Genomic DNA, 24,225 nt, shown 5'->3' on the forward strand with positions numbered 1-24,225 from the left:
TTAGAAAAAAACCATGTTATTATTTTACTTTTATTATAAATGGGTCAGATTTGTACAATTCAATTAGGGTATAACGAAGTATTAAAAAATTTTATTTTTTAATAAATAATATCAAAATAAAATGTAAATGAAAAAGATATTTCTTTTTATTGGTATATAAATAAAATATATATTCATAATTAAACTAAATAGCTATCTTCATAGTTTTCCCTTAAAGTAAATAAGTTATCCAGGCAGTCTTCAAAATCATCTTTTTCTAAACCGCCGCTTAAAAATTGATGAAATCTAGCTATTTTAATTTTCCTTGCTGCTGTGTGTAATGTCTCTAACATTTCTCCGATTTCAAATCCACTATGTAAACCAGCTAATAATGGTATGCTTTCAACTCCTACAAAAAAATACAGTTTTAACACAAAATAATCCATAAAAAAAAGGTAAAACAAAGTAATTAAAAACATTCTAAAATAGCGATTTTTTTTAATGAGAAAATCATTCAAAAATAAATTTTAGCAATTTGGTGTATTAACAACTTAATTTTGATTGTTTTTAACTAATGTTTGAAAATGATTTATTAATTTATTCACAAAAAAACGACTAAAATCGAACGTATATATATAATCAGTTCAACTGAAAGACGCCTCAATACACTCCAAAACATTGAAAAAGAATTTAATGTCTAAGACCAATCTGCAAAACTGCCTAAGAAGTTCAGGGATTATTATTTTTAAATTTTTCTTTTAAGTCGATTGGCTATCGCAGATAACTGTAATCTGTGATAAGATTAGGAACCTTATTACTAGATTTGCGACCCTGTATATGTTTTATTTTACTCCAGACCTGACTTGGGCAGGTGTAAATTGTTAAAGATGGGACGTAATTTTCCAAGAAGTTTTTTTGCTTTGTTTTATGATATATTTGGCTTTAAGTTTTTTGTGAAGTATAAGATTGGCACGAGTTCACGATTAGCACGAATCAAAAGTTTGAGTGAAGAGGATGTTTTCCGTTTCAATTGTATATCTTGTCCAGTCAGCAAATTTTAGATTGCAGTAATTGCGGTTAGTATATTCCTGATTAAAGTATGAAGATGGGAAAATTATTATTATCGTGCAAATCATAGCAAGTGTTCCAGAAAAGAAAGGGTGCTGATTTAGGGTTACAGATGCTAAGATCTATAGCAGAGAAAGTATTAGATGATAAGTTAAAGTGTGTATATGAGGACGTATTTAACAGACAAGAACCATTGAGAAAATACATAACGTAAGAAGAGTATATATGAGTATATATCGATTGAAGCAAATATCGAAGCACCACCACTGGCCCTAGAACAGTTAGTATGCATGCGATAATACCCTTCAAAATTTTTAAGGCGGCCACAATGATTTATTTTAAAATTAGTCTCTTGAAAACAAATAGTCAGGATTGTAGATTGAAATAAGTTCTTGTTTCTTTCTATGCGACGATAGAATCCATCGCAGTTCCATTGGAGAATAATGAACGCTTTATTTATAAGAAAAAATTAAATGATCTAGTGGAATGAATGAGATATTAAGGAGGAGTCAGTGGAGTAGCATTCCTCAGTAGTAAGATCTCTAGAAAATGTGTAAGAGTCGGGGTCCAGTTTACATTTAATTTTGTTCTGAAGGCGAATCAAACGATTTTTTAAGAAATGTTCATTCAAAGCGTTATAGAGCTTATTTAAATCTTGTAGAAGCGAGGAAATATCTAGTAAATTTGTACGATTCCACTAAAGAGTCAGAATTACCGAAAATGTTCTCAAGAAAAGCAATTAGTTGCATTTCTTGAAAGGAGAATGATACGTCGAGTGGTAAAGCGAGTTATGTCTCTTATTATTTGATTTTCAGGTACTTGTGATTAAAATTTTTTAGTTGTCTTTGAATAATTTGTGATTAAATGGCTTCAGAACGGGCTAAAGTATTTGGATCGGGAAAACTAAGGGTTTCTGGTAAGATAGGGGGTGGAGTTACCAGGTAGCTATCATTGGAGTGAGATCTTTTGTCATTAGACTTCGGTGACTGTGCAGATACGGGGGTAGTAGAAAGGTTCTGACAGTCATCAGTAAAATTTTGCACATTGTTAGCGATACTATCAATATGGGGAAAGTGGTAGATGTAATTAATAGATTTTTCATTTGGTTGCGAGGAAATAGGACTTTATATATTGGGGCAGGTGTCCGCAGTTTGACTCGGCTGCTTACAAAGGAAGCAGTACAATTTGTCGATATAAATATTCTATGCAGGGTATTTTTATGAACAATGAGAACCGAAGTTTGTAGGGAGAAGTCTTCCCGTTCCTGAATTATATAAGTGTAATGGTATTTAATCCAGGAAGGGAGAGAGCTTTTTCAACAACATAATGTGGGATAGAAGGGCTGATAGTAGACACTAAAATTCTTTTTGAAGGGGAGATAAGTCTGCGTATAGGGATAACTTGAGAGTTGATTGCAATACTTTGAGTGGTTTTTAAGAGATTATCAACTTGCTCAGAGGAAGCATATATACAGATGCGACCGTATGCAATGCGTGACGCGAAATGAACATTTTTCGGCGAAACAATTGTGCCGATTGGAGGTGCTTTTGAGAGAGGAGCAGCTGCATAAGATCGTTGAGTTTTGCTTGTGAAAGAGATGGGTTTTGGGGTGGTAGTAAAGAGGTAGATTGAGATTTATTTTTGGAGATGCAATCAGGGGTTACGAAAAATTGATTAGACATATTGCGATTCTGGATGCCAAAATCGCAACACTTGGAAATATAATATTTATTTTATTGAGATTATACCAATATTTTTAGTAGTTTACTTACTACTGGCCTATTAATGTTTCTTGTCACTAAACAGAACAAAACATACGCTAATCGCCAACTTGTATTGTTGGAATTCAAATAAAACAAGAAAGGTCCATTCGCAAGGAAAGCCAACTCGTGAATGAAAATTTTATTTTAATTTTATGTAGACATTACAATTAGCATAAGTAAACATGAAAAGCCTCATTAGAAAAAAATATTAATCTATTTATTTGTCTGAATTTCATGATATCATTTGTTCACATGATTGCTGGTAACCGAGAAATATTATATTTATAAACAAAAACATACTATGTTTTTTTTATTCAGAAAAACTAAAAATACCTATTGTAAAAGCTTATTTTTGAAATTGGTCTTTCTTATTTACACCATTTTGTCATATTAACATTTTGTTATAACCCAACAGATCCAAAACCATTCGCCCCGTAGATAGAGACAGGTTTTATTTAGATTTTGAACCGAATGCAGATGAAACTGATATTGTTTTAAAACAGTTACGTCTTGGGCACTGGACCAAGGTAATTTGAGGAACCGGATTATAAATATAAAAATCATTATACTTACTTTGATTATCAGACATATTTTCGTTTATATATCCATGGCAACCAACGTTATTTTTAAATATTTGTGGAAACGGATTTTTCACTGTAAGAGGATCATCCGCTACAGTAACGTTACTGGCTGTGGCATCTGTTGAATATGATAAATACAAAGCTAACATTTCGTTTACTGATGAACATCGGTAAGCAGGTAATTCTCTTTGTTTGCCTGCTATATTTTGAGCCTTTTTCAATTTGTCTTCTCTTATACCTCTTAATGTTATATGTTGCATAAGTCGGCTGGTGCCTGAAAAAAAGCCATAACATTATACAGTTATGCATTGGACGATTTTTAAAAACTAATAATTCAAATTTTTTTAAAGAATAACAATTGAATCACTTGAGAATCATTTGGGAAACCGCACAAGTCACAAAACTAAAACTTTCGGAAAATAGGAAAAAACTGTGTGAGGAAAACACGAAGATTTCTACATGTTAAAAACTGACCTAATTCCTCAATAAAACTGACATAATATTTTTTGAAAAAAAAATTGAGAATAAGCTCAAACTTGATTGACTTATGGGTTTTACAAATAAACGGGGTTTCTTAAAATTACAACTCAAAAAAAAAGAAAGGTGTGATCATTAATCTTCTTCAGGTATATTAATAATCCTGGATATTTTCTACATCCGGTATATAACTTTGTAGTTTTTGTATATCAACAATCTACTTATAATTAATCGGAATCTTTCCACTGGGATATGCCAATGCTTCAAACAATATTATTGTATTTTTTTTATTATTGTTAAGCCTCAAGGTTTTATTGGCTAATCCGTTAATAAAAGGGTGTGCTACAACCAAGTTTGAGTTCCCGTAGGAGTGGTGAAAATGCATGAATTAGCTTATTTTTAGGTGAACCTTCTAATTCCTTGGAATATTTTTGCCACTGGATCCCGCGGATAACATTGTTTTTTGTAGTACTCTGGCCACCAACTTTTGTAATCAATTACGTCTTCAGCATTGACCAATACTACATTAAAGCGGTTATACTTAAAGTTTTTATCAGCTGTCCATATTCTTCCATGGTGTATATACGGTCTACTTTTCTAATTTTTCTTTTAATCACCGCAAAATCCCTATCACAGGGTAGGAAGGAATTACCCCTAATAGGAAAATAATGGTCAATGGTCTTAAGTTTTTCGAGCGAAATCAAAGCAGAATGTTGTCTATAAAATACCTCATTAGAAATGAGCAAACTTCATTCGGCCCCTTCGTACCGTTACCCTCAAGATACAGGAAAAACGTTGCTTTTCCTGTTTTATTATTGTTAATGCAAAAAACGTTCACTGTTACCTGGCGAAGATAGAAAACCTCTTACCCCGGAAGAAGTTGTGTGGCAGTTGAAGGTTCTGCATAAAATCCCTAAAAATATCCCCAATTTCCTCGTTGGACTCTGTCATTTCTTTAACCAACTTCATTTGATTTGAAAATTTCTTGGTGCGTACTATATATTTCCATTGCAAGCTCCTCACACACACATGTGTCTACCTGAGGTCTTCCAAATGATAATTCAAAATCTTCTTTAAAAACTTTTCTGTAGTATGAATACTTAACAGTGACATATTCCGGAAATTTTCTGTAAACATTTTGTACATAAGAGTGATATCTAGTTTCTCATTTAAATAATACTTTTCCTTGCTAGTATAGTGAGCTACCTTTATGGGATATGATTTAATATGTTCACGAATAGCACGTGTAATAATAACAGAAATTGCATGGACTGGGGTACTTTTTCCCCGTTTGTCGAATGGTGATTTTCCTGCACTTAAAAGAAGTATTAGCAGCCTCACTCAGTCAATTGTTACTCCGTGAAGAAAACACAAGGCTAATTTATAAACGGTAATTTTTCTATTAGGGGTTGATATGAAGTATACATAGCTACTACTTCTATTAGGTTTTGAAGACTCACTAAGCAGCGGCGGCTCGTGGCCTAAAAAAGTGGTGAAGATGAAGAAAGCTTGCCGGAGCCAAAAGGAGTTTTGGTACCTAAGTCGCGTCCAAATCTCATTAAAAATTCGTTAAAAAAATAGAGTTTAGGGCCCTAATAACTTGAAAACAGTTTTTTATGGCACTTATACTAGATACGATATGTTCTACTTGCTTGGGGTATTTTAGTTCTGAACCTTGACATTTCATTGGGGGTTTTTTGGCGATTAAAACACCTCGTCTGCTAAACGGAGTTTCTAATATATTACACACCAAGTCATTAATGGGATTCATGTCTATCTAAAATTATTTTTGTCCAAACGAAATCCACGAGAACACTTTATATCCGAAATCCGAAACAAACCACAGGGAAATGTATTAATAAAGTGCACTAAACAAATAAACTTAATACTGTGACTAAACTAAACTTATAAATACTATACTATACACTATACTATATAAAAAATATCTATATAATAGACTAAATTTCAAAATATTGTCGCTGCAAATACTAAATAGGTATCCATTCAACTAGTGGCCAGTGCGTGAAGACGAATAAGATATTTTTCAACGGCACTGCACTTGCTATTTTTCTCAACTATCACTAGGGACAAGCCATGGCAACCGTGAACGCTAATGCAGATGAATTTCGCATTTCAAAAATAATCTTCACCGTCCTATTCCTGAATCATACGCACTACACAGCAAGTGACACAGGTCAGGACTTGACCGTCAAGTACCTACCGCACCGATAATAAAGTTAGCTGCCTTTTTTAATTTTTAGATTAATTAAAAGAGAATAAATAATTGATTTCAGAATTTAGATATATTAATGTTGCTTTTATTTTTTATTTATTTATCTCAATTTAATTATATTTTTTTGGTGAACCTCACCTTCACCTACTTCACCTGGCGAGCCGCCGCTGTCACTAAGTTCTTTTCTTCTACGTCGTTGCTTAATTTCAGTTGCGTAAATTAGGCTTTGTAAGTAACAATCTTGCTCATTTTTTGTAGTCAGGTCCCTAAATCGTTGAAAAATCTGCATTTTTTTCGACTTACTTGCCATCATTGGAAGATGGAGAAGGAACTCTAGGAACATTCTTCCCCTTCCAATGTATCCTTTGACTCAAACTCATTTTATTATTTCATTTCTATATTCGTAGGGTTTTTTTATTCCTTTCTTTTTCTGATTAGGTAAATTAATATCGTTATGATCACTGTCGCTTTCACTCATTTTAAAATATTTTTGTCAAGATATAATACAAATAAGCAATCCACAATATTATTGCTAGTGTATTCATATTCACTAGGCATTTATTATCTACGTGCGTTCACAACACAAGATTGAACTTGACTGAAAATTATTGGCATTATTGCGCCAAATTATAACAACATGCGCGCTGCATAAAAGAAACGTCCTTAGTCATGGACTTATGGTGTTTCTCTTATACATCGCCAAATAATACCGCTGTAGATATGTTACTAATGCACTGACTGAAGGCGTTTCTTTACAAAAATGTGTATTTACAGTTTAAAAGACCATTTTAGTGAAAAAACGATTTTGGTAAAATTATGACTTATGGGGTTTCTCAAATAAGTGATTAAATTATTTTTCCATCCCTAATAGAATAATCAGACTGGTAAGGGCTACAATGCATAATGCCGAATACAAATAGAGGGTGAATGTTCCCCAACTTCTGAGAATACGACAGGGTAAATGAATTGGTGTGTCTCCTCTTTAACACAGTTCTGCAAAAAGTAGTAAGGAACACCGAATTATACAACATGGGAACCATCCTTAATAAATATTCGGAAATTATGGCCTATCCAGATGATACAGACTTATCTGGCCATATGACAGGGACATTAGAAGAAATTTTTACTAAAAAAACTTACATAGATGTAAAGACTTTTGGTGTATAATGGTATATTTTATTAAAAATATTTAAAATTTATTCAAAAGGATTACAATTCTTCAAAACGTTTTCTGTCCAGTCGCACTATCATCAGTGAAAAACCTGAATATATATTTCCACTTTAAAGTGACACAAAATAAGGTAAAATTTTTAATGTTCAATTACTAAACATGTGGAAAATACCTTTAAAGTAGTTGAAACTAGCTACGTAATTAGGTGTAGAAACCTTTGTATTACATGACAATCGTCAATACATACAGTTAGACAATACATATCGTTAATTTGAATATTATAATGACACCAGGTCGATATTAAGTAATTTCACATGAAGGGAACATACCGCTAGAAAGGAGGACGACTTTGTCCAACTATTAGAACCAGTCAACTAACTAGGTCGGGGAAGAAGTAAAAATTGTTGTTAAGATTAACAGGTCCTCAAAACAACAGAAAATGGATTTTTGGCGACCACTCAAACAATAGCCCAATAATGATATTGTGTGTAATAAAATTGTTTTAAAGAATTATATTGTTCTAATAATTAAAATTAAAGTGAATGAAAATTAAGTTAATAAGGTGAATTGAATTAAATTTAATTATTAGCTATTTATGAAAATTATATTATTATTAGCTAGCAAAAATAAGTTAATTACTTGAATAGTCAATGTACGATCCTGCATTTGAACAATGACGTTACCAACTTGGGTAAGAATGTGTTATGTGATAAAATGATAGTAAGGTGAACTATTACATATTGGTGATAATTATGTTTGTAAGTTAATGACTGAAAGAGAAAATAATATATCTCGTGAGGGTCTCACGATTGATCACATCAAACATAAACTTAGATCATTGCCTAGTGATCCCAACATTGAGGGCTAGAATTTTAAATACTAGTAAAGAAAATAAAATGGATACAAAAAAATGGAATGTGCAAAAGCTGAGAGATGCGACAATTGTAGAACGGAACTCGAAAAACGTCACCAACAGGCTAAGGAATCAAAATGTAAATGAAGAATGCCAGACAGATATAGACTCCTACTGGACCAGAATAAAGGAAGACATTGAAGCAGCAGCGAAAGAGGAAATAGGAACAGAAATCTGTGCCCGTAAAATCATTGGTTTGATGATGAATGCAAGAATGCAACAAAAGAAAAAAATGAAACCTACAGAAAGATGCTTACCCGACGAACTAGAACAACTGTATAGAATTACCAGACAAAAAGAAGAGAAGAAAAGAGGATACACAAAAGAAAAAACGAAACCACCTAGATGAGGAACTTAAATATATAGAAAACCTCAACAGAGAGAAAGAATTCAGAGCATTCTATAAGAAAGTTAACATCAACAGAAAAGAATTCAAGGCAACCAAGACAATGCAGAAGTCAGAATGGCGAGCTATTAACAACAAGGAAAGATGTATTGAATAGATGGGTGGAATACTTTAACCAGGCATTTAATATAGAGGAAGAAGAAAACCTGGAAGACGAAAGAGATGAGGTAAGGGGAACAGACGAGATGAAAGAGGAACCACCAACGGTTCTTGAAGTTAAAGATGCAGTTAAAAAACTAGCCAGAAACAAATCACCCGGAATAGATAATCTCTCAGCTGAACTATATAAAGAAGGTGACCATGATACCATAATGGCATTACAGCAGTTTATAAAAGAATTGTGGACATAGAAATCGCTCCCCAATGATTGGAATATTGGAATAATTTGCACAATACACAAAAAGGAGATATCTTTGAATGCTCTAACCACAGAGGAATTATGCTTCTAAATGCAGCGTATAAATTTTTTTCCACGGTACTATGTCATTGTATGTCACCATATGCAGAACGGATAGTAGGAAAATACCAGGCTGCTTTCAGAAGAGGTAAATCGACAATTCATTAGATTGGAACCATGAAACAAATTTTGGAAAAAACACTGGAATATGGCATTGATACTTATCACATATTTATAGACTACAGAGCAGACTACGACTCTGTGAATAGAAGTGAAATGTTCTAAGCAATGAAAGAGCTAGGTATACCAAATTAGTTGATAAATTTAACAAAATAAACTCTACTAAATGTAGAGTACGAATTCAGGGGAACTGTCTGAACCTTTTAAAACAAATAACGGGCTGCACCAGGGAGATCCTCTCTCCTGTATACTGTTCAATCTGGCTTTGGAAAAAGTAATATGTATGTCACAAATCACAACTGGTTCAATACATAATAAATCAGTGCAAATCCTGGCCTATGCTGATGATATCAATATTGTTGGGAGAACGGAAAACGCTGTACGAGAGGCGTGTCTAGCATTAAAAGAATCTGCTACAAAAATTGGTTTAATAATAAACACCAACAAAACGAAGTATGTATATGAAAATAAGCAAGCAACTACAAATACTACGACCACTTGTTATAGAAAACGACGTCATCGAGGCAGCGAAAATACCAGTATTAGTAAGTCGGTAACATATAGCGGATACATCATTTATGTTTTTAGATAACAAACATATAAAATCAGAATTTGGTGTTTATTGAAGGTAAACTAAATGCACGACCAAATACTTACCATGTCGGGATAGTATTATGAGGTTTTTTCATGGTTTTTCCCTCATAATTTACTATGGAATCACTAACAGGAGATTTTTTACTGTCATCATGACATGTGTTTGTCTTTTTAAAGACGAATTACATGCTATGATTTTTTCTGACGGATATTCTCAAGTTAAAGTTGATTTCATGTAATCGAATGAACTATCTTACAAGTAAAGTAGAAGAATTTTTTTCACCAAGTGAACAAATTCCCTTCGTTGGCTCAGTGAAGATGTTCGTTCTGTTGTAATGGAAACACCAAATAATAGTAGCAGAGTTTATTGTTGAGACGTACACTATGGGTGTAGACCCGGGATTACTTTGAGTAGAGACTGATGAAGTTGATCGTTGAAGACTATATGTTCGTTGAGTGAATATTGATTGAATGCTTCTCTAGTCAAGAGATATTAGTTTTATATAAATTCTATTTGGGTCAATATTTTTCGCGTACCTAGCGTGATATGTGTATTTAATTTATGTAAATTGTTTAACTTTGTCAGTACTTTTGACTGATGTCCAAATTATTATTTATAATTGACCAAATGTGTATGTAACCTAATTAACTACGTGTGTGTATTTAATAACAAATAGATTCATTCGGTCTACTGGGTGATAAAATTATACTGTCCAATTTAGGATATGAATTATGAAGATTTGATATTGGACATACTGCGGAATCGGGCAATCTGGCCCAAGTGTCAATACTCAAAGTTTACATATAAGTATTACATAACATAGTAAAATTCAAACATGATAAATTATAAATAGTTTAAGAATAATCAATAATCTTCCAACCGTACCCTAGCTATCAATGTCCGACTCTATCTCTAGATTAAAATTAGGGCAATTGGATGAAAATGTGGAAAGTGGGATGTCAACTTGGGAAGTCGACCGTACATTGTTGTGCCGATTACTAACTAATACAGGTACTTCCTGTTCGTTAGTCTGAGTTTGTGGATTCCCTGAACGACATAGTCGTGCAACAGGACGGTACTTCCATAACGTGAGTATCCCAATTATTACCATTATAGTAATGATCCCGGTGGCCACAAAATAATGCCAATTAGATTCGTGAATCGATCGCCACTGCGTATGCGTCATTTCTTGTTCCAGACTCTCCTCCTCAAGTAACACATGACGTAGCTCTCCTCCTGGTATGTCAAGGTAGGTGTTTAGAGGCGTGTTAAACTTGCGGGGTGTCCTCGCCACCAGTTGGGCCACGGGAGTGATTGGCGACTTCAGGTAACTCGTCACTGCTCTGTCCACCCCACTGCTAGTGGGGAGTAATGTAATATTTTTCGTTTGGGCGGTACATTTGGGTGAAAGCTTCAGGAATGTGACTCGTTCCAGTACTCTTTCGCTCCGATTTCCATCGCAAATAATGGATATGTGTATCGTGACTGGCGTGATAACTAGCCAGAGGTTGGGAGTACCCATCTTACTCCATTGAGCTGTCTGTATTGTCCTGGCTACCACTGGACATGTGCTATTCTTAGATCGCTCATAAATTTCTTCTAGTATGCAGTTTGGTTGGGTATCCATGTTTCTTATAGCCGTTGGTGAGCACGCTATCTGCGCCTTTGTCAACAGTAAGCACCTTTCTCTATCTTCCGTGGTCAATTCGAAGTAGTGCAGTGTGTTATAATCTACGACCAGTAGATTCCTTGGGGCGACAAATGTGCGCAACACCGACCCCTCAACGTTAAGTGGTATGGCCGTGACTTTGAGCATGCTGTACTTATTTTTCCCTGTCACTATGAAGTAGCCGATGACTGTTATATATCTGTCGTCATGACTGACTTCTGTTTCTATAATGGGTTGTCGTCGTATTTCGACCCCTTGAGGCAGTATCTGCCCTGCTTTCCCTATTAATTTGGTTATTTCACCCGGTTTCACTATATCAATGAAGTGTCCGTGGTTATAGTGAAGGTTTAATATTCCCTCGTAAAATTGAGTATATTCGTTTATGAAGTCCATAACTTGTAATGCTATCGTTTGTATTCGTAACGTGCTATATTCGGTTTCTAGTTTTTGTGCTTTGTCTTCTACTTCGTTAAGTCCTTTAGATATTTCTTGTAGACCTGTGATTAGTGCTTTGTTAAACTTGTTCATTTGCTCGTTTATCCTGTTCTCTGTGTGATTGATTGATGTTATTGTTTCTAACATTATCTTCGCCTGGTGTTGTGATTCCTTTATTAGCTCCTTTTGGTTATTATCTAATGCTTCAATGTTACTGTAGGCTTCGTCATTGACTCCAAATACTGAGGTTAATATTGTTCCTAATATTCCTCTTCTTTCCCTTCCTTTTATTTCTACTGTCAACCCCTCGCTTACTGACTCCGCCTTTCTTTGTCCTTCCTCTAACTTCTCTATTATATCCTTACAATTCACGATTTTTATCTCATGACACAGTTCTCGTACGCCTTGTATCATATTTCCTATTAGTTGGTGCTCTGTTCGAATTCTTCCTTTTTCGAGTAACACCTTTATTCGAAATGTTCCCCGGTCTATGACGACCTCTCCAAGGTCTTCTGTGAAAAATCCTGGTACCGGATTATATATTTTATACGGTTCTGCCTTTATGGGTTTTAACATCGTTAAAAACATTATAGCTACTAGTATTTTCTTCCATCTTAGTGCTGCTGCCTTTTTCGGCTTTTCCTGTTTCTCTTCTTCCAGTCGTATTAGCTTATGTATGGGTCTTTTAGTCAGTTTCCCGTTTGCCTTTCTCACTGTTACTACTCTGGTTAATCCCTCCGCTCCATGGTGTGTTTCTGTTACCCTCGCTAATGGCCATCTGCCTGGAGGTGTATCCTCTTCTTTAATTATAACTATTTCTTCTTCTTTTATGTTAGGGTGCGCCTTATGCCATCTATTTCTCTGTTGTAATTGGTGCAGGTATTCCTGTTTCCAAATTTTCCAGAAGTCTCTTTTTATTTTCTCCACTAATCTCCACCTCGTCGGCATCTTCAAATAAGTCGTAAGCTCTTCTTCCCGATTTGGTGATATAATTTCTCTCCCTATAAGGAAGTGAGCTGGTGTCAGGGCTGTTTTCCCTTCAGGGTCTTCTGATGACCCACATAATGGTCTCGAGTTCATACATGCTTCTATTTGTGCCAGCACCGTACTCAATTCTTCATATGTTAGAACTGTTTCCCCGATGATTCTTTTCAAGTGATATTTCATTATTCGCACTGCGCTCTCCCATAATCCTCAGAAATGTGGTGCATATGCAGGTATGACATGCCACTGGGTACCTAGTGCCCGTAATCCTTGTTTTATCTCGTCATCTATTTTTTGATTTTCTTTTTTCAACAAATTTGCTGTTCCTACGAATGTGGTTCCGTTATCGCTGTATACGTTGTTGCACTGTCCTCTGCGTGCCGTAAATCTCTTGAACGCTGCGATGAAAGCATCCGTAGACATATCGCTTACTACCTCAAGGTGTACTGCCTTCGTTGACAGACACACAAATACTGAGATGTAGCCCTTATAGCTCCTCTGTCCTCTGCCTCTCGTGGTACTTATTTTTATTGGCCCGGCATAATCTATCCCTGTGTTAGTAAAGGGATGACTCGGGTTCACTCTGTCTTTCGGTAGATCTCCCATTAATTGTTGTGCTGCTTGGCTTTTATACCTCCTGCACCTTAAACATTTTGCTAGATGATCTTTCACGGTTCTTCTGCCGTTGATTATCCAGTATTTCCTTTTTATGTACTGTAGTGTTTGTTGTAATCCGCTATGTAGATTTCTTGCGTGACTATCTGTTATAAGTAACTTTGTTAATGCACTATCCTTTGGCAAAATTATCGGATGTTTTTCTCCGTACTTTAGATTCGTGTGTCTCAGTCTTCCGGTGACTCTTAGAATTCCTTGTCTATCCAGGAATGGTACCAATGACGCTAATTTATTTTTCTTGTCTAATTGCTGTTTCTTCTCCAGCTTATTTATTTCTTGTTTGAAGTAGGCGTGCTGTGTGTGCTTTATCACCTTTAATAGCGTTTCCTCTAATTCTTGGACTGTAAGCTGACTTTGTCCATTGTCCTTCTTTTTTCTGCATTTGTCTGCAAATCTCCTACAATATGAAAGTACTCTTCTCATTCTTTCTAAATTTGAGAATCTCTCGCATATGTCTTCCTTTATCGTTGTCGTGTGCACCGTTATTTTCGTTTTGACTTCCTCCTCATTTGTCTCTGGTATTTCTTCTGATTCCTGAGTTAAAGTTTTGTTACTAGTCAGCCAAGTTGGTCCCTTCCACCATAGCTCTGCTTCTAATAATTCTGATGCGGTACTTCCACGTGAGAGGATGTCCGCTGGATTTTCCTTTGTATCTACCTTATGCCAATTTTTCGGTCCTATAACGCGTCTTATTTCCTCTACTCTGTTGGCGACGAACATTTTCCACCTTTTTGATGATCCCCTTATCCAAGCCAGGGTTATCGTTGAGTCCGACCATGCATATACCTCAATGTTTTCCCTGTTCAATGCTTGTAGGGTTTTCTTCATTAAATTTGCTAGTAGTACCGCGGCACACAGCTCGAGCCTCGGTAACGTCGTTTTCCCTTTCAATGGTGCGACTTTCGATTTTGCTATCATTAGATTCGTTTTAATTTCTGGGCCTAATACCCTTGAGTAGATTACCGCTCCATATCCTTTCATAGACGCATCTGCAAATCCATGCAGTTCTACTCTGTTTATCTTGCTTAAGTTGTTCCACCTGGGCAATGTTATTTTCTCCAGATTTACTAATTGCGCCTGGTATGTATTCCACCTGCTTTGTTGGTTGCTAGTTAATTCTTTATCCCAACTGGTCTTTTGCTCCCATAATTCCTGTATGAACATTTTCGCCTGAATTACTACAGGTGCTATCCATCCCAGTGGGTCGTATAGTTTTGCTACTTCTGACAGTACGTGTCTTTTCGTTATTTTCTTTGCCGTCGTTATCCCTATTTTGAATGTGATTATATCCTCTTTAGGTGACCAGTGTATTCCTAACGTTTTCCGTACTTCTTCTTGTTTGAATGCCTTCGAGTCTACGTTCCTCATATCCTCCGGTACGTTCTCCATTATTTTTTCTTCGTTGCTCAACCATTTTCTAAGAGTGAAACCTCCTTTTCTGAACATTTGTATTAATTCCTTTTGGGCTGTTTCTGCTTCCTGCACTGTCTCAGCTCCTCCTAGTATATCGTCTACATACATGTTTTCTTTTACAATTTTCGATGCCAACGGGAACCTCGCTCCTTCGTCTTCTTGTAATTGTTGTATTGTTCTTAACGCTAAAAAGGGTGCTGCGGCCGTGCCGTATGTCACCGTCGTTAAGTTATACTCTTGTATGTGGTCCTTTGTGTCCTTTCTCCACAAAATTTTTTGATATTTTTGGTCTTCTTCTGCCATTCTGATTTGTCTAAACATTTTTTCCAGATCCGCTGAGTATGCTACCTTATTGGATCTCCATCGTAATAGTATATTTGTCAAGTCTTGTTGTAATTTCGGCCCTGTGTGCATAATATCATTCAGGCTTACTGCCGATGAGCTTTTGCTTGATGCGTCAAACACGGCTCTTATTTTCGTTGTAGTACTGTCCTCTTTTCTCACTGGATGATGAGGTAAGTAGTACCCATCTCCCTGGTTTTCTGCTATTACCATATGACCTTGGTTTTCATAATCTTCCATGAATTGTCTGTAATTCGCTTCTAACTGTTTGTCTTTTGCAAACTTCCTTTCTAGTTGCATCAATCTGGCGAATGCTTGCTGTTTAGATTCTCCTAACTTTGCGACGTCTTCCCTAAACGGAATTTTTACTTCGTATCTCCCTTCTTCATTCCTTTTTACAGTCTGTCGATACAGTTCTTCACATTCTTGTTCTTCCACTGAGAAACTTGTATCCTGATTTACTTCTTCTAATTCCCAGAAGTTCTTTATTTGTACGTCCATTTCTTGTCTTGATATCATACAGCTTACTTCTGCTTTTATATTCTCCCTTTCTCGTGCTATTCCCGAAACTATCCATCCTAGTTTGGTGTTTTGACTCAGGAGTCCATTACTTATTCTGTGCATCCCTTCTGTCAATATGTAACTGTATTCTTTTACTCCTAGTAGTAAGTCTATCTTCCCTACCTTGTAATATCTTGGATCTGCCAGTATTGCATTTTTCTCGTTATAGTCCGGTAGAATTATATCCTTTTCCGGTAAATTCCTTGTTATCTTCGGTAGTACTAGTGCTTCTATTTCCATCTCGAAGTCACTTTCGTAATGAGTTTCGATTAAAAGTTTCATACTCCAGTTGGCTGTTTTTTCTCCTGACGAGCCTATCCCGGATATGGTCGCCTGTATGGGCTTCCTTGTTGTTCCTAGCGTCGTCGCAGCTTGTTCCGTTATAAATGCGCATTGTGACCCTTGGTCGATTAGTGCTCTCATTATGTGTGAATCTCCTTTCGCATCTCTTATGCGTACCACAGCTGTCGCTAGTAATGCTTCACCTTCCTTATGGCTTGCACAGTTTACTGAATTCTGCCCTCTTTGCTGGTCGTTGCTATTCCTAGGCCCATTGGTATCTTGTGTATTTTCTCGCCTTCCGTTATTTTGTTCTCTGGCGTTGTATGGATTATTATTTCCTCCTCTGTACCTATCAGCTTGGTACCCGTTTCTTCTATTGTTTGAATCTCTTCCATTTCTTTCTTGTGTTTGTTTTCGTTTCGTTTCATTGGAGTTTCTTTTGTTGCTTGTGTTTCCTTTTTCATAATGCAACATATGGTGGTGGTCTCCGCCACAGTGTCTGCACCTATATTGTGAATAACATTGTTTTTCTTTTTTATGTGCTAGGCAGTTTGTACACAATCCTTTTTCTTTTATCATCCTGTTCCGGTCTCTTACATTGAGTTCCTGAAATTCTCTGCAGTTCGGTACTCCGTGATCTCCGTTGCATATCACGCAATGTGTTCTTGGTTTCCTAAGAGATCCTCCTTGCTTCTCTTGTCTTTTTTCTGACTCCAGCAGTTCCAGTGTCTGAAATCTTCGCTGTAGGAATGTTTGTGTCGATTTGTACGTCGGTATCTCTCTACTGTCTCCAATGTGGTTTTCGTACAGCCTCCTAGTTTCATTGTCCCATTTCGTTATGATAATTCGGGCTATCAATGGGCTCCACGCTTCCGTGTCTGTTCCTAACCCTCCTATGGCTTCCAGACTTTCGTGGAAGGTGTCATGTAGTGATTTCAATGCTCTAGCAGAAGATTCCTTTACTTCCTGCGCTAGTAGCATCCTGTCTATTAATTTAAACAATATCATCCTTGGGTTCTCATACCTATCTTTTAGCATGTTCCAGGCCACTTCGTAGTTGGCCTCGGATATGTTTAAGTGTTGTATCATTCTGTTGGCTTCCCCTCTTACTTGAGTTTTTAGGTACTGCATTTTTTCTGCGTTTGATAACTGGTCGTTTTCATGTATTACTTTAGTAAACAGATCGTGGAAAGTTCTCCACGTTTCATATCTGCCTTCATACACAGGGATTTTTACCTGCGGTAATGTCACACCGTCCCTCCTCTGTGTGCTTTCTGGCCGTTGCATTCCTGGCCTTATTTTCTTTAAAACTTCCCTGACTTTCCTCTTTAGATGATTTATTCTCTCTACTTCTCCAATATCTGTAGCGTCCAGTTCCTCATTTACTGCTGCTTCAATCATTAGTGTATTCACCTTTTCCATGTATTCTCTTAACTCTGACTGCAATTCTTCATCCTCCTGCAAGTCTTGTTCATTTTCTGGCCGTAATAATTCCTCGATTCTTTGTTTTCTTATCTGTATCTCCTTTACTTTCGGTGCTTTTCCTCTTTTCAGCACCCTTCCATATTCTTCCAACAGGGTTTTCCCCTCAATGTATGTCTTAAATACCTGATCATAGTATTTTGTTTCAAAATATTTTTCTTTCGTTATACCCCCTTCTAGCAGCTTTTCGTGGTTATTTAAAAATTTTGCCCAATATTCTTCTAATTTTTCCTGTCTATCCCGGATGTATTGTTGATTTTTCCGAGATTGGGAATCCTTTTTTGTATTTGAAACGAGTTTCACTATTTCTGTTCCTATTTCCGCTTGCTTAACGTATAGACTCTCCATGATTATTTTAAAAATTTTTACATTCAGCGGTAAATATATTAGACAATACTAAATGTACGTTATGTATTAAATAAGTATACCTGTATTATAACACTTTCTTTTCTATCGGAATGTGCAATTTAGCGAAATATGAGTTTGACCTTGCCTGCTGTGCTATTCTTTGCATTGAGGTAGGTCAAGATGTAATCCACACACTCTTATAGTGATATATATACATATATATATATATATATATTGTTATCAAAATAAATGAAATTATTTGCTACGTAATTATTTTAATTTTTCGAAATAAAATATTTAATTGTAATTAAAAGCAAGCTATATGTATGAACGTTTCTTTTTTCAAATTGTCATACAAAATTACTGTTTAGTTAATTATAGTTGTGAATGACGTTTATTTTTGTTTTATCAATTCTCTGTATTATTTAAATGGTATGCATTCTAAAGTACATTATTATACGATTGATAGAGTGGAGATTGTTGTTCTAAATTGTTAAATTGTAATAAAAAAAAAACTTGTTAAATTGTAAGATTGTAAAAGTTGGAAGATTTTGTAATTATTCAAAAACTTACGGTTTTTTGTGTTCTTAGACGTTGAGGATCCCTCGCTTCTGGTGGGTTCTGCAATCGGTCCTGTCCTTTGGCTGCTCTGCGGCTCTAGTATGGCTCTCGGCTTTGGTACTGCTCTCGGCTCTAGTATGGCTCTCGGCTTTGGTACTGCTCTCGGCTCTAGTATGGCTCTCGGCTTTGGTACTGCTCTCGGCTCTAGTCTGGCTCTCGGCTTTGGTACTGCTCTCGGCTCTAGTATGGCTCTCGGCTTTGGTACTGCTCTCGGCTCTAGTATGGCTCTCGGCTTTGGTACCGCTCTCGGCTCTAGTACCGCTCTCGGCTCTAGTATGGCTCTCGGCTTTGGTACTGCTCTCGGCTCTGGTACTGCTCTCGGCTCTAGTATGGCTCTTGGCTTTGGTACTGCTCTCGTTCTCCCGGGTCTAGTGGTCTCTCTCTGCTACTGAGGGTGTTGCTGGCGTGGACTGTATAGGCTCTCTCAAACTTCCTTGAAGTATTCTGTTTCTCGATAGGACCATGAACAAATTCCCTTCGTTGGCTCAGTGAAGATGTTCGTTCTGTTGTAATGGAAACACCAAATAATAGTAGCAGAGTTTATTGTTGAGACGTACACTATGGGTGTAGACCCGGGATTACTTTGAGTAGAGACTGATGAAGTTGATCGTTGAAGACTATATGTTCGTTGAGTGAATATTGATTGAATGCTTCTCTAGTCAAGAGATATTAGTTTTATATAAATTCTATTTGGGTCAATATTTTTCGCGTACCTAGCGTGATATGTGTATTTAATTGATGTAAATTGTTTAACTTTGTCAGTACTTTTGACTGATGTCCAAATTATTATTTATAATTGACCAAATGTGTATGTAACCTAATTAACTACGTGTGTGTATTTAATAACAAATAGATTCATTCGGTCTACTGGGTGATAAAATTATACTGTCCAATTTCGGATATGAATTATGAAGATTTGATATTGGACACCAAGTAACAAAAAAACAAAATTTGTTTAATTTACTAATGTTTGTATTTTGAGAACGATTTCCGAAGTGGAAATTGAAACATCAATAAACGTACTTTAACCTTTAATTGTGGCTTATTCCCATTTAAATAATAATTACTCTGTGAGAAGGGATTCTCTGCTCTTATATATATCAAAAACAAGTACAGAAACAGACTACAATTGGAATCCGATTTAAGATTACAACTAAGTAAAAGTATCAACCCAAATAGGTATACTAAATTTAGTAGCAAGAAAACAGCAACAACCTTCACATAATACAATATTTTTTATTTTCATAAAAATGATAATTTTTTAGTACTTCAATAAATTGTCTTAATTTAATTGTGTTTTTTATTAAGGGGGTCCTTGAAATTGTGCCTGGTTTTCTAGGGGTCCGGAGACTGAAAAAGATTAAGAAACTTCGATCTAACATATACCTAATATATAGTATAAAACCAATTCTGACTACTTGTAGAAATATTTTTACTGTAGCAGTTTACTGATAATGTCTTTTGGCCAACCAGCGTGGCAAATACCTCAATTTTATGTATCGATCATATTTTTTTAAACTTTGTAAGGTCCTACAAGTGTACTAGATAATGTTGTTAACGATAACTAACTTAAGAACTGAATTGCTAAAAAAGTGGATCTTATGGATCTGGTATATCGACATTGCAAGATTTATCACATTTGTAATTGATGCAATAATTTCGCCTCTTACACATCTTCATGTAAACTTGTTAAATTTAATTATTTTATTTAATTTGAGCATACTGTATGTATATTTTGGCTTTTCGTTAGTCCACATAATCCGATGTCTAAATTATTCAGTTGCATTATGGCAAATCCCACATATTTGTTTAGACATATCTTAGCGCTAGGGAGAGAATAGTAATACATATAATTCGTAAAAATTCTTCAATACAAGTAGCGCTACCTATCACTCTTACAAAAAAAATGTAAGCCACTGGAAGACCAAGACTAACTCAGAAGGATCATGAACATATCCTGGAATTTAGTGTCTACAATTTTGATATTCAACTATAGATACATAAACAAATAATTTTTTAAAGTTACCTATTTCACAATTAGGAGTAATACTTTGATAGAGTGGTCCTTGCCATTTGTCCAAGCAATCAAGTAGGTCACTTTTTTCGTGTATCGGAAACGGCATTTGTACACTGGCCGCTACAAATTTTCTTCCGCTCTGAGTTAAATCTGCACTTAAATCTTTCAACGTAAAAGGTGAGTTTTTTAGCCTATGCTTTAATGTTACAGTATCCAATGCAGCTGCTAATATTGCACTGGAGTGGTAGGGCAATTTATGCTAAAAGAAATGAGATTGTAATTGTTTCTAAAATAAATTTTACTTAAACATTCTATTCTCTACTTACAATCTAGTAATTTAATTTAACATTAAAATCGATTTGAATAGAATAGTTCAATGTGAATTCAAAGTAGTGATGTCCACGTTTTAGGTACATCTTTCGGTATTATCGGACGCTCTCAGTCTCTGACCCGCCGACTGCATCTCCCGTCCTCGCACTCCTCCCGTTCTTGCTAACAGTTGCTGTATAAATATGAATGATTTTCAAGTCAGGCAATCCTTCACGGACTCTTTTAGACTCTGGGACCCATTCTGCTCATTCTCTGTTCCCTACTCCGAGACTCACAAGTTTTTTACTCAATCTGACTTTTACTATCAACCCAAGGAAGTTCCTATCCGATTTGAGCTGATACTCCAAGCAAATATTGGAGGCATAAAAGTACACCAAAGCCAACACCGACGTTTTCACCGCTCCCGCAGTGACATGAATCCTAACAAATCAACACGAAGCCACGAGCCAAGCAACATTCAGAAAAATCCACAGACCGATTCCACACTTTTTCGTTTTTTAGTAAATTCTAACAACTCTCACACCGAGGGAAGGGATATCATCGGAGCTCCAAGTCTTTGACCAATGACCCATTGCCGTGAAAATTACACAATCAAACTCAAAACCCGGTGTATAAATATAAGTTTTTTTCACGTCAGTTGACAGTATTTTACATTTATATAGATAAAGAGCGAGCCCAGGATGTTTGAGCTCTACCCGCTAATCCTAGACTCTGAGGCCCGTTGCATGATTTTTACCTAACATGACTTTTATTTTCAATCTAAGGAATCTCCTGACAAAGTTGAGCAGATATTCAAGGCGACTGCTGGTATATATGTATGTATGTATGTATGTATGTATGTATGTATGTATGTATGTATGTATATATATGAGTTCTATTTTTGCTGGTAATGATGATGAAAGACCAACATGTTGCGACAGCAACATATTTATTAATCATTATATACTTTAAAACAGCGGTTCCTTTTTGGGTGCGAAAACCTTTTAAAAACTAAACTTTTAACGAAACCCTGAATCCTAAAACTCTAAACTAAAAGAAAACCAGGTATACATGTATTGTATATTACTAATCATACTGTTGTACTTGTTTAAAATAACTTTATTCAACACCAACTTGTTTACAATACTTTAACGGAATCTTCTTCTTACGATGCCTATCCGTTCCGGATGTTGGCGATCAACATGGCTATCCTAACTTGCTTGCTGCTATTCTGAATAATCCGGTTGTCGATATATTAAACCACTTTCTCAGGTTTTGAAGCCCAGATATTCTTCTTCTCCCTGGTCCTCTCTTTCCAAATACCTTGCCCTGAAGAATGAGTTGCAACAAGCCGTATCTCTGTTCATTCCTCATAACATGGCCAAGATATTCTAGTTTGCGCTCTTTAATAGTGTTAATAATCTCGCATTCCTTGCCTATTCTACGTAGGACCTCAACATTAGTCACACGATCCACCCATGAAATTCTTAAAATACGTCTTTAACACCACATCTCGAATGCCTCGAGTTTTCTTAAAGAAGCTTCGGAAAGTGTCCAGGCCTCTACTCCGCATAATAACGTAGAAAATACATAGCATCTAATAAGAGAGATGTTGGTAGCAAGTGGTAAATCGTGACTTCTGAAGAGAGACTTCATCATTATGAACGCCGATCTCGCTTTTCCACTCTGTCAATTGGATGTTGGTTAACCAAAAGCTGTGTATTTAATATTTCGCGCTTACTGACTTCGCGCTTACTTTAACGCAATAACAACTATAAAATCAAAATACTACTGTTATAAACTATCAACATATGTTTTTATATATTTTCTGACGTTCCAGACTTCACTAGACATTTCCGGATTGGCATCTCGAATATTCTAGACTTTTCCTTTTTCGTCAAGGGACTCTTTATGTGGGATAAATCTTACGGAATTTTCGTAGCACTACAGTGAACTGGGTAATATCAGACTTGATTGAAGAAAGTTCATGTCTGGTTCGGCATTCAGTCTATTGCGCTATTTTTTGTAGCTATATATGCTTGAGAATCTCGTTTCACACGTCACACAAATTTATGCCAAGGGTTCGACATCAGGGATGCCACCACAATTATATCATTAGCCTAAAATAGACAAGAATTCCAGTTGATAGTCGCAAACCTCCGATGAAGAGAAGGCACATGAAGAAGAAGCAACAATCCCCGTTTTATATTGCACAACCATCAATCATGTTGAATTCCGCAGAAACTTCTCGCAACCAAACTGATTTTCTTTGAACTACGCGTCAACGAGAATCAGCGCGACGAACTAAGGTCATTCGATTGGTTATAGTCCGGGAGAGAATGGTGGCATATGTGTAATATTTCCATGTATTAAGCTGGGGCGCTTACTTAATAATATATTAAATTTATAAATTTATATATACGTACGCATTAAACATATAAGTAGACGTTTCGTTTTGGTAGTTTATTTTTGTCATAGGTAACTTTATTTTTATATGTTCTATTTAAATACATGTAATCATTTTATTGTGGTTGCAGGCAGAACCCTACTGGAGGCTTTGCAATTATGTTTTAAGTTCTCTTTTCCTTTAATTCTAATTGAAAATATTCTGTCAGATTTTGTTACAAATCGTTGTACCTGCTCCACGTCTTTATGTACCAGAAAACCAACTCCAAAATTCCTATTATCGCCTCCACTTGTATAAAACGTGTATGGACTAATATTTTCAATGTTGTTTCCAGTCAAATGTGTTTCTTGTATTATTATTATGTGTATTTTATATTTCTTAAGTGTTTCTTAAGGTTAATTAATGCTCCTCCCTCGTATACTCCTCTTACATTCCATGTCGGAATATATAGGTACGTATTCTTATTTATTTTTTTCTCTAATTATATTCAAACTCATTTTCCTGTTCGTTGCTAGGGTTCGTCGGGTCGGTCGGGTCATAATGGGTCGTCTTTTTCTTTTTCCGCTGCCGTTTTTTGGGTCCATATTTCTAGAATTATCTCGTTTGAAAGTACCATTTCCGGCCTATTCCCATTTTATTCCATCCACAGTTAGTTTTTTGTACCCTATCTTCATATTTTTACCTTCAGCTCTTAATTCCTTGCCTTTATTTGCAATTTCGTGCTTTTTGGTCAGGTCATCGTTGATGAAGATCTTTTCTCCAGTAAGTAATGTGAGTTTGCTTTTTTCTTTCATTAAATTGTTTTTTTCGTCATAATCCTTAATTTGTACCAGACATATATTGTTTCTTAGCTTCATTACAGATTCCATTTCGACATCGTCTTTTAGGTGCTTTTGTATAAAATCTTTTACGTTATT

At 35.8% G+C, this 24,225-nt stretch overlaps 1 protein-coding gene across 1 annotated transcript in view; it reads right to left on the bottom strand.

Moving 5' to 3' along the window:
- Positions 1-164: 164 nt before the first annotated feature.
- mst (misato mitochondrial distribution and morphology regulator) overlaps positions 165-24,225 on the bottom strand; it is a 30,911-nt gene continuing 6,850 nt past the window's right edge. The window contains exons 4-6 of the mRNA XM_072537440.1: positions 20,602-20,851; positions 3,384-3,665; positions 165-388 (exon numbers count right to left, since the gene is read on the bottom strand). Coding sequence (XP_072393541.1) covers positions 180-388; positions 3,384-3,665; positions 20,602-20,851 — 741 coding nt within the window. The 3' untranslated portion in view covers positions 165-179. The remainder of the gene's footprint in view (positions 389-3,383; positions 3,666-20,601; positions 20,852-24,225) is intronic.

Source organism: Diabrotica undecimpunctata, chromosome 7 (genome assembly GCF_040954645.1).
Source record: "Diabrotica undecimpunctata isolate CICGRU chromosome 7, icDiaUnde3, whole genome shotgun sequence".
Classification (NCBI taxonomy): domain Eukaryota; kingdom Metazoa; phylum Arthropoda; class Insecta; order Coleoptera; family Chrysomelidae; genus Diabrotica; species Diabrotica undecimpunctata.